At 48.8% G+C, this 12068-nt stretch overlaps 2 protein-coding genes across 11 annotated transcripts in view; both read left to right on the top strand.

Annotated features, from left to right (window-relative positions):
• The first annotated feature begins 5539 nt into the window (after nucleotides 1–5539).
• LOC134535686 (uncharacterized) lies at nucleotides 5540–7254 on the top strand. The gene is made up of 2 exons (XM_063374882.1): nucleotides 5540–6707; nucleotides 7154–7254. The coding sequence occupies exons 1-2, from the start codon at nucleotides 5540–5542 to the stop codon at nucleotides 7252–7254; spliced, it is 1269 nt and encodes a 422-aa protein (XP_063230952.1).
• A 1026-nt stretch (nucleotides 7255–8280) lies between these two features.
• Nucleotides 8281–12068, top strand: part of LOC134535735 (45 kDa calcium-binding protein) — a 56581-nt gene continuing 52793 nt past the window's right edge. For 2 of the 10 annotated variants that reach the window (XM_063374966.1, XM_063374967.1), the window contains exon 1: nucleotides 8322–8424. In XM_063374966.1, coding sequence (XP_063231036.1) covers nucleotides 8411–8424 — 14 coding nt within the window. In that variant the 5' untranslated portion in view covers nucleotides 8322–8410. Of the gene's footprint in view, nucleotides 9003–12068 lie in introns of all 10 variants that reach the window. The other 8 variants (XM_063374965.1, XM_063374959.1, XM_063374964.1 and 5 more) reach the window with 7 other exon arrangements.

A 12068-nucleotide genomic window follows, 5' to 3' on the forward strand; every position in this document is an offset into this window, starting at 1 on the left:
CCCCTCATCAACATCACGGACTCCTTAGTAGGTCTGGGCGACGCGTGCATCTTTACCTTGCTGGACCTAAAGACAGGGTATTGGTAGGTGCCGGTACGCACGGAGGACCGGCACAAAACAGCTTTCACCGCGCCTGATGGGAGGTGTTTCCAATTCTGTGCCATGCCGTTCGGGCTGATGGACGGCACTGCGACCTTCCAGGCCATGATGGTCCGCGTCTTGGATAGCTACGCCGGCGAGTTTGCTGCAGCGTACCTAGACGACGTGATCATCTGGTCGCGGTCGTGGGAGGACCACGCACGCCACCTAGGCCTGGTCCTTGAGCGTCTGGCCAAACATGGACTCATGTGCGCCCCCCACAAATGCCACGTTGGTGCGCGAGAGATTGAATATCCGGGGGCACCTCGTGGATGCCGAAGGCTGTCGACCGCTGCCCAAACACCTGAACCTCATTGAATCCAAACCCGCACCAAGCACCTGTAAGCAGCTACAAAAACTCCTGGGCCACTTGAACTGGCTATGATCCTTTGTGCCCCACTTTGCCAGCAAATTTTCCCCTATGACCGACCTGTTGTCACCGAAGAACCGGTTTCGGTGGACAGAGGGGGCAGATCACGCACTGGCCACCGTCAAGCAAGAGTTCTGGGAGTGCCACCGACTCGCCCACTTGCGGCCCGACTCCCTGCTGTACTAGCAGACAGATGCAAGCCAAGAGGGGATGGGGGCCGTCCTATACCACGTGGGGGAAAACGAGGAATGCCGGGTAGTGGAGTATGCGAGCGCCAAGTTCGGCCATCCCGAGCGGCGGTACCATGTGAACAAACAGGAGTGCATGGCTGTCAATTGGGCGATGCAGTGGTACCAACACCACCTGGAGGGCCGGCGTTTCACGTTGAGGACGTACAGTCAGTGTCTAGGCTGGCTGGACTCCGCCCAAGGCCGCAAGTCGAAGTTCATGCTCCAGAGCTTCGACTTCGCAGTCGAGCATGTGAAGGGGCAGGACAACTAGCTCGCTGACGAGATATCACGTCACCCCGACCATAGGTCCACTTTCCAGGACGACCACAGCTGGGAGGGGCTGCTACCCCCCTGGCACTCCACCTGTCACCGCCGGGGAGGTGGCACCAGCGGTGTTGTGCGCCATGACCATGCCCCCGGACATTGCCCCAATCCAGGTGTTCGAGACCCTCACCACCCTAGTGGCGGTCGTGCAGCATGCCCAGCAGATGGACGAGGCCACTGAGACTGAAGTGCAGGCGGTTGGGGGAACAGTCCACCCCTACCACCGGGTAGTATACAGAGTGCTACAGACATGGGTGCCTGCCGGGCGACATGGAGGCCTGGCATCTCTACGTACCCGGAGGTGCACGAGATGGTGTGCTACATTTTCATCACGACTATGACTTGGCTGGCCAACCTGGGGCAGACCAGACACAGACGGACATCCGCAACACATTTCATTGGCCAAGCATCACCCGCGACATTAGGGGCTGTGTGCGACAGTGTCAGCGTTGCCAACAGCGGAAGGCGCGGCGGATGGACGGAGTGGAGCAACAGCGCCCCCATCGACCCCATGACCCATTCCACACACTGGCACTCGACATCATGGGGCCATATCCCCAGACCACTCGGGGCAAAAGATTTTTAGTGGTCATGACGGACATCTTCACAAGGTGGGTTGAGGCTTTCCCAGTATCCAATGTGCGAGCTGGGACCATAGAGGTTTAACTGGACCGGGAAATTTTCCTGTGCTATGGCTTTGCGAGGGTACTACTGACAGACAATGGGTGCCAATTCAGTGGGAAGCACTGGCGAGCTGACTGTCGTCGGTGGGGCCTAGGCCACCACACCACTCCCGTCTATCACCCCCCGGCCAATCCGACCGAGCGTCAGAACCAAGAAGTAAAAGCACAGTTAAGATTGCGCCTGGGTAACGACCATTCCAAGAAGGATGTATATATACCCAAGTTACTGTATTGTCTTAGGTGCTGTACGAATGCCGTCACAGGCCACAGACCGGCCGAGCTGCTGTATGGACAGAACCTCGCCCTACCAGAGGAGTGCAGGGTGGCGGCGGCCATCATTGACACTCTAATCCGTCCGGAGATCGAGGAAGGGAGGGAACAGGCCAGGCAACAGCAAAACCAATTCCTATCGGAGCACACACCACAGACCAGTCACCCCCCAAATGCCACTACAACCTGGACAGTAAGTGTATGTGAGGCATCACCATCTGTCATTAGTAGCTCGCAATTTCTGTGTGGGGCTGGCCCCCAAGTGGTCGGAGCCAAGGGAAGTGCTCTGGAAATCCGGACCTACGTCATACACGGTCCGTAGCCCCCGGGGACGGCCTGCCAAGGTCCACAGGGATGACCTGCGGTTGGTAGCACCCAGGGTAATGGAATGCGTGTCACCAGGGTTCAACCTGAGGGTGCCTCAATTAGAGGGCCAGCAGGTAATGAACCAGCAGGTTCTGCCAAGGGCACCGCCCCACCATCTGACGTCAACACGTGACTTGAGCCCATACATATCCCCCCCGAACAAGAAATCCCAACCGCCGGTACACTGAGCCCTCCAATCGACACCGTGGGCGGCGGTGATCAGGAGTCCCCGATATGGCAACAGAACGACGAGGAGGAGACTGAGGAATGGGATGAACCATCATGGTTGCTGAACATGAGCTTGGCAGATCCCAACCTCCAGATGTCTGTCAACGATTCAAGTGATGAGTCAGAAGAGGGGGAGGAAAGAACTGACATTGGGGGATGGTACCCATCACGCATACGGCGGGCTCCAGTCCGGACTTGCTGTCTAGACGAACACGAGTCCATGGATATCACGCCCCTGGACGGGCCCAAGAAGGCCCAAGTTAGCCATGCCTACACCCTGGCCAAACCTGGGAAATGCATAATTGAGGATGTCACCCCCCTCCCTGCACAAACCTGATAAATACCAAGTTAGCCATGCCAACACCCTGGCAAAACCTGGGAAATGCGTAATTGTGGATGTCACCCCCCGGACGAACCTGAGAAAGACCAGGTTAGACATGCCTACACCCTGGCCAAGCCCGGGAAATAAATTATTGAGTATATCACTCCCATGAACGAGACTGAGGACAATACCTTGCACAAGTTCTTGCCCCTGGAGGGGTGCCTCCCGCCAGACATCACACCTGAGAAAGTGGCAGCCCCCTCTCATCCACTGCGGCCACAGAGGACCTGCAGGGTTCCGGTACACCTGACTGAGTAAGAATGGACCAATCATCAGGGCCAGCCCAGGGACCCTACTCAATGAAACTAAGCCAGATCAAAACATCACTGCCCCTACTGAAGGGGAACTAACATAGTGAGGGAGGCACACAGTCATTTTCTTGTTTGAAGAGGGATGCTCGAGGCAGTTAGGGCCTAGAATCTCACCCCAGGCATAGTACACCACCCCAGTGCAGCGCTTCGAGTGCATCACTCTCGTGCGATAATTGTGAGGCGTCGGTGCAAATAGTGACTTCAGATAGAGGGTGGCATTTAATGCCAGCCGATAGTGCGCCTCTTAGTCGCACAGGCCGCGATGCCTCCCCGACGCCTCTCAAAGCTGTGTGCCACATACACGCCCGCGCGTGCAACATGGTGCAACGAATGTGAGTGCACCGAATGACCCACAGCTAGCACCACTACCGGCCACCTCGGCGGAAGCACTCTGCCGGGTGTGGCAATGTGCTTCCGCCAGACTATAGCATTCAAGGGCACATTTTTTCTCTCACAGACATTAACAATGTAATGTATAATACGTCAAACATTTTTATTTATTAATGCAATTGTTCAATGTGCGAATGCGTCCTAAACTTGGCCGCGTCTTTTTCCTGCGTGCTCCGCTTTAGGCGCACAATTAGCAGGCCTGCTGTAGCACCGTGCTACACGAGATCGTCAGTATCCACCGGGAGTTCAAAGAGGCTGGTCGTCTTCACGTACCTTTAAGAGGCCACCTTCGCGCCAATCCCGCAACCTCATCTAGAGCATGAGTTACGACCCCCACTGGCTGTGCGTCACCACGCAGGTTTTGACAGCCATCGCACGCCTAGCGCCATAACAGCAGCAACGTCCGCCACATACTGTTCTCATCAAACTCCCCCTCTCACCATTATAAGCGGGTGACATCGACCCAAGTATCTCCCCGGCTCCTTCAGGCCGTTATGCCTCGCCAGCGCCATCTTTTGCGTGTGTTGTGCGACGCAAGTGAGAGTGACGTACGACATTTTTGTTTCCATGCAGGATTTGACATATCATTTAATTGTAAATGTATTTTTGTTTTACAATTTTGTATATATTTTGCTTATATTTTATTATAATTAATTCTGTATTGAAGGGTTATGTATTTGTATAAGTTTTAACTGTTCACCGGAGGCCAAGGCTGTGGCTTCCGCCTGTAACCAATCAGCGTGTTCCGCGGGCTCCCGGTGATGGGGGGGGGGGGGGAGACGCGGGCGCTCAGGCGCGGCAGGGGAGTGGGAGTTAGTCATCCCCAGGACTCGGCAGGCAGCGGTCACGAGAGTTTCATCGCTCCGCGCTAGCGGTAGGGCAGTCTAGGACCCGGCACGAGAGGCGACAGACGTGTTCCTTGACGTCGCTCCGGGACAGTGAGATTGAGCGGGAGTGGTATTTGCAGTAGCGCTAGAATTGGCTGTGCGGAAGTGTTTTTCAGCCTTGCAGTCGAGTTTGTTACTTTGTCATTCAGTAGCGTGCTCTTATCTTGTCATTCTATTGCACGTGTGTTCTTCTCCTAGTTTTTGCGAGTCGCGGTTTATATTGCAAATTGGACATTCACCGTCGTATGTTCTGTGCTTTTCAAAACTCGTCACGCATGCGGAACATTGAATAGTGGCAAAATTCATAGTGCGCGAGACATCGGACATAGTTTTTCGGACATTGTTTGCGGGGCGAAACGAGACAAGGAGACAGTCGTGAGACATGGGAGCAGCTGCACAGGAAATGGGCGCGACACAGCGGCATGGGAAAGAAGTAATGCGGAGCGTCTCACGCCGGCATCGTATTTCGCGCGGCGGAGCAGCGAGGCTTATCGATAGCCGCGCGGGATCACGTCTCTCGCGACGGGAAGAGATAGCCGACCCAGGGGAGATAACATCGCGGGAAGATACGAGATAAGGCGGAGATTGAATACGCCGGGAAGACGAGTAACGAATAATGGCAGATAACTACGAGGAGTGCGAGTGGTGCGAATGACGAGACAAGACATGCAGGATTCAAGAGGGGAACGGGAACCTGCTTGGGCCTGAGCAGACGCCCCGAGACGTTACTGAGTTTGAGCGATCGCGACCACGACACAGAGGCTACACATCGCGACAATCATGAACGACTTCCAGGAAGCATATGAGTCGTGAGCCGACACAGACTTTCCAGAGCCAGGCGAGAGATGCGAGCACTTTACCAATTATGAATGTGGATTTTGTTTAGAATACCAGATGTACGGCAGGACGAAATGCGGTGTGCATTCATGCCCCGGCGGGACACCTGATGGGTGGTTCTGCATGGAGTGCGGGAATCTGAGGCACGACGAGTGTTTACATCCGATCGCTCGAGAAGAGGTGTGGATGTTTGGATTTACATGTGAACTGTGTAGAGCGAAGCTGTACTGTGTGGATGCCGACACGTTGCTCACCATGTCTCTGCCTGAGACGACAAAACTTCCTATGCCACTGCAACCGACGCCACCACACCAGACGCCACCTCAACAGACGCCACCACACCAGATGCCGCCGCAGCCGACGCCACCACACCAGACTACGCCGCAGCCGATGCCATCACACCAGACGCCGCGACAACTGACACCACCACCACAGATGCCACCACAACAGATGCTGTTGCAACCGACGCCACCATCCCAGATGCCGCCACAATCAATACCACCACACCAGACACTGCAAAATCAGACGCTGCCACAACCGACGCCTCCACCACAGACGCCACCACAACCGATGCCGCCGCAACCGCCGACGCAACAGACGCCACCATCCCAGACGCCGCCTCCAACGTCGCCGCCTCCAGCTGACAAGTGGATTGCTGGTGCGACGCTGGGCAGCATCGTCAGCGAGACAACGCACTTCAAGACTGCTATTGCAACGCCATTGCATGTCGCAGCCGAGATGCCGCCCCCGACGCCGTCCGAGATGCCGCCACCACCGCCTGCTGAGAAAGCTACCGGTGCGGTGCTGCGTCTCACCTGGACACCATCACCATGCTTTCCGGACAGCCAACAGGTAGCCGAAGCAATCACATACCATGACATGACCATCACGCCGCCCCCATGGCAACAGGAGCGGCCCATGAAGGTGCTGCGCCACCGCCCACCACGGAGAGTGCGCCACTGCCACACGCCACACGCGCTGATGAAGGCGCAGACACACCACCGCCGCCCGCCATGCAAGCCACATGGGGCGCGCCGCCACCTGCTGCTGAAGGCACCGCCACACCACCGCCACCCACCATGCAAGCCACCTGGGGCGCGCCGCCACCTGCTGCTGAAGGCACCGTCACACCACCACCGCCCACCACGCGTGACACCTGTGGCGCGCCGACACCTGCTGCTGAAGGCACTGCCACACCACCACCGCCCGCCACGGGTGACACCTGGGGCGCGCCGACACCTGCCGCTGAAGGCAACGCCACACAACCGCTGCCCCCATGGCAACATGCATGGTCAGCACGGACACCACGACGATGCCGGACACACCAGGTTAGTGCTCCAGTGCAGCGGCCCAATGTATCACGTCCATACAGGTAAATGAGTGGTGCTGCCGGACATAACGGCCTCGTCGTAGGGGGGGGGGGAATTTGACTTCGACCCAATTGTCTCCCCGGCTCCTTCATGCTGTTATGCCTCGCCAGCGCCATCTCTTGCTTGTGTTGTGCGATGCAAGTGAGAGTGATGTGCGACGTTTTGTTTCCATACAGGATTTGACATATCATTTAATTGTAAATGTATTTTTGTTTTACAATTTTGTATATATTTTGCTTATATTTTATTATAATTAATTCTGTGTTGAAGGGTAATGTATTAGTATAATTTTTAATTGTTCACCGGGCGCCAAGGCCGTGGCTTCCGCCTGTGACCAATCAGCGTGTTCCGCGGGCTCGAGGCGCAGGGGGGGAGACGCGGGCGCTCAGGCGCGGCAGGGGAGTGGGAGTTAGTCGTCGCCAGGACTTTGCAGACAGCGGTCACGAGAGTGTCATCACTCCGCGCTAGCGGGAGGGCAGTCGTGGACTCGGCAGGAGAGGCGACGGACGTGTTCCTTGACGTCGCTCCGGGACGGTGAGATTGAGCGGGAGCGGTATTTGCAGTAGCGCTAGAATTGGCTGTGCGGAAGTGTTTTTCAGCCTTGTAGTCGAGTTTGTTACTTTGTCATTCAGTAGCGTGCTCTTATCTTGTCATTCTATTGCACGCGTGTTCTTCTCCTAGTTTTTGCGAGTCGCGGTTTATATTGCAAATTGGACATTCGCCGTCGTATGTTCTGTGCTTTTCAAAACTCGTCACGGGCGGGACGTCCTGTATTTTCATTACCATTAGTGCGCGAAACAGGGCTTCGTCCCATATAGAAATAGTCACAGGCGGAAACGCGGCAGCTCCATGTAAAGTATTCATCGTCTTGAGTATAAAGTACCAGCAAACTTTATTATAGTTGATCTCATTTCCATTCTGGAGACTAAGTCCCTCGGCCACGCGGCTCGGACCCCCTTCTACCGAACCCTGAGTAGCCAGCAGGATAGCAGCATTTTCAGGGACTAGTCGACCAGCCCACGACACAGGGTCATCACCGAACAGCCGTACAGGCACAAAGCTGACTAGCCCCGAACAGTCGCGGCAAGGGGATGGATAGCACCATGTAAAGTTAGATAAGGAATAAAAAACATACTTGATGTAGCTGAATATATAATTTGTAGTGTAAGGCGTCTTGGGTGGCCTAAACAGCCCAAGGATCACCTCTACGGACATGTCCCTGCCTCCTGCCACTTGGCCGAACCCAAACCCCGAGAACCTTTCCTCAAATAACTTGATAGGTTTGACATGGAGGCAGCCGAATCGGTGTTACTACATGAAACATGCTAATCAAACGTAGATGCACTTGTGATGTTTTTGGTGACGTTAAAACCCCAACATTATTGAACAAACATGTGGAAAGTTTTGGAAATGAATGTTTAACATTGTGACGAAGTTTTAAGGAAGGTATTATGGGTATTTTGGACATGTCTCTTGAATGAACAGTCCTTTGTTAGTGCCCTGTGATATATTTTTTTGGTGTCATTATCTTTGACTGTAATGAGTAGGAATTTTTAGGACTTTTCTTGTTTCTAATGTTTTATTTCTTAACGGTTTTTTTTCCTAAGAAATTTAAGTTTTTTATATGGTTTTATATAGGTAGTACTACAATTTATATATATATTTGTGTTCATGTACTATTAGTGAATGTTTTTGTAACGTACTTTTTCATGTCAAAGTGTCATGTCGTACTTTAAAGTTTGTGGTTGGTGCAGGTATTGTGTTGTGTTTTTATTCCAGTTTTGAAGTGAGGTTAAACACGTGTTTTGTGGCTGTGATTAAAAATTCGGATATAATTGTGTTTTATTTCAAAAGCCCCAGTAATGATTAATAATATTTGGCGGAAAACAAACGTTAAAAGTAGTAATGTGGATAAAGTTTGGGCTGATAGTTAAGACTTATACTTCATTAACATGCCGTAGGTGGTCTGTAACAGCCGCATGTGTTTTATGCTTAGTAATATTGTCAATTGTTGTGACTTTGTCTGTACCTTTGCGGTCGTTAACTGGCACCGAAGCATTCGTTACTTCATCAGCGCTTCGAAATGAACCAAAATCTCCGTACTCAGAAACAGTTCGTTCCAAACGGGTGAACAATTTGAACAATATTGATAAAGAGTATGGAAACGAAAAGAAATGGAACGACCCCAGGACTACCTTGGAAACAATTTTTAATAAGTATGCTGTATGACGCTCTATACCTATCTACATTACTTCTGGTTTTGTCTGAAAGTTCATTGTTTATATTGGTGGTCTAAGGCCCCCACACACGATCAGTCCAGCTCCCAGCTTGGATTGTATTGAGGCCTCTCTGTCCAGATTCTCAATTCTGAACTGTCAGTTTGGACTGAACTGAAGACATGATCAGTGTCTGGTTGCTGTTGGATGTTTCGTTTCATCATAGAATATGAAGGAAACTTTGGATATTGCAATTGCAGTTGCACTTTTAGTCAGAAAAAGGAAAAAAAAAAAAACCTAAGCAACCAAAGAATATAGACAATGATGTCTGCCACAATAGTCGACTGATGGATTGATTATTTGGACTGGCGAGACGCTGTTCCCACACACTGCAGTTCCGACTGAGTCCATCAGTTCCAACTCATCAGTCCACAGTCCTTTCTCACACATGGCAGTTATAACTGTTCCCAGTGTGGGGGCCTTTAGACAAATTAAGAAAGAAGTGTTTTATTGGTAATAAGTGGGATAAATAAACAAAATAAATATTTAGATAAACCCCCCAACATATGAGGCTTTTACCTAAAAACAAAATTCCAAAAATAGGTGTTAATGAACAGTACATTAGTTTCTTTATATTCCCAGTAGGTATATAGTGGAATTCATAGTGAATTTTTAATTAGGGGAGGTAGGGGAGAGTTGATACACAGGGAGAGTTGATACAATAACTTTTTTGGTAAATATGTACAGTCGCGGTAGATGCCAAAAAAAATGCTAAAAATCTGAAAATACTTTTATTCTGTGCCCTTTCACTTCCTCTTTTCAAATCAACCGGCGGAGGTAAGAAATTCCAAATACTTTAGGAGATATTGAATTTTTTAATTTTCATCACAATACCTGCGTAGTATGCGGCGATCACCATTGTTTCTTGTCATAGATAATAAGGTTTCTTGTTTACGAGTATCATGTTTCTTATTGGACAATTTTGTCACGTGACTGTTCCGTGATTGGCCAGTATTCAAATGAACCAATATGTGATTATTTATTCTGTGATTGGTCAGTATTCAAATGAACCAATACGTGATTATTTATTCATTTATTGTTCAATACGATGTTTAATTAATCTGTCAACTTCTGCCGTGAACGACTACATCATTTCCTTATAGTGACAAAGGAAATGTACCCGCCTCCAACTTAGGTGAGTTTTTAACGTTTCTAATTTTAAAGTATTATTTTTTTATTTGGATATTGTTGCGCAAGTAATAAGTAAAAAAAAATTACGTGAGTTGTTAATGTTCATCATTTGTCCGGGTTTTGTTAGGTCAGGTCAGTTACATTATAAATAATTTAAAACTAAAGAACCAATAAATTAAATTCACATTATTTTTAATGTTCGCTTAGTTTGAAAGTATTTATAATGTAACTGACCTGACCTAATCGACCATTTTATTTATTACGCATTCACTAACACACGTCAAAATAAAAAATGGCGACGTTCGAAGGGTTAAACGGGCGTTGTATTGCTAAATTAAAAAAATTTGATATCTCATAAAGTATTTGGAATTTCTTATCTCCGCCGGTTGATTTGAAAAGAGGAAGTGAAAGAGCACAGAATAAAAGTGTTTTCGGATTTTTAGCATTTTTTTTGGCATCTACCGCGACTGTACATATTTACCCATTTTTTCAAGTAATTATCAATGCTGGTACCAATGATAAGTTGTGAATTATATGTTAGGTTCTAATAAAAAAACACACAGGTAAATCAAAATGGCAGCTTAAATAGTACACGAAGAAAGAAGCTCCCAGTGTTTCTTCCAATGTAAGTTTTTTTTTCAAGCCTACTGAATTCTGTTCTATAAAAGTTTTATACAATGAAAGCCTGTCATAAAACTTTTAAATTCAAAGAATACATACATTTAGTGAACCATAATTGCTTTTATTAGTTTGATTCTAACCTGAATGAGGACAAGAGATTATGTTTCTTGTATAAGGCACAACAGGGGAGAGTTGATACACCCGAATCAGGGAGACTTGATACAGTGAATCATTTCTCCTAAAAAACATAAGACAATTTTTTATTTTGTTTTGATAGCCTGTTTGAAGAATCTGTTTGCAGAATTTCTTGATATTATTTTATTTAACTTCTGTAAACCTTTAAACTATGGTTTAGAAATGAATTTAAAAAATATTGCCATATTCTGTCACATTTATTAGGGCTCTGTTTGGATTGTACCTACATTTGGTGTTAAGACTATTTTAACCTTAATATGTTTGTTATTTTTTAGATGCCATTTTTCTACAAAAGAAAAAAGGAGAACTCCAGGTCCTGCAGCCCTTCTGGTTTAGAAGCTGCAGTGAAAGAGGTTGCAGATGTGGGCAAAGGCCTGAGGGCGACTGCAAAGAAGTTTAACATAGACAAAATGACATTAATGCGCCATGTTAAAATATACAAAGAAAAAGGGGAAGAAACTGTTTTTTCATCACTATATAACAAATCCCAGGAAGAGGAAGAGGTTATGCTTTCTAGCTACCTAAAAGTAAGTGCAAAACTACATTCTGGGCTATCTACTGTTGCGTGTCGTCAGTTAGCATACGAGTTCGCAAAAGCAAATACAAAGACATACCCAAAGAGTTGGGATTCTAATAAAATGGCAGGCTACGATTGGTTCCGAGGGTACATACATGAAGAGGAATCCTGATTTATCAATTCGACAACCTGAGGCCACAAGTATTGCAAGAGCCACAGCTTTTAATAAATTTATAGTTGAGGAGTTTCAAAAAAAACTTATTTCATGTGTTTGACAAAGAACATTTTGAACCCCATAACATTTGGAACATTGATGAGACAGGTGTGACGACAACACACAAACCAAAAAAAGTGGTAGCTCAGAAGGGTGTACGGGTGTACGGCAAGTTGGCCAAACCACTTCACAGGAGAGAGGCACAGTTGTGACAGTGTGTTGTGCCATTAGTGCATCTGGAAATCACATTCCTTCATTCGTAATTTTACCCCGAGTAAATGCAAAAAGTTATACATGTGCAAAAGTGTTCCTCCGGATACACAAATAG

The sequence above is a fragment of the Bacillus rossius genome, chromosome 10 (genome assembly GCF_032445375.1).
Source record: "Bacillus rossius redtenbacheri isolate Brsri chromosome 10, Brsri_v3, whole genome shotgun sequence".
Taxonomy (NCBI): domain Eukaryota; kingdom Metazoa; phylum Arthropoda; class Insecta; order Phasmatodea; family Bacillidae; genus Bacillus; species Bacillus rossius.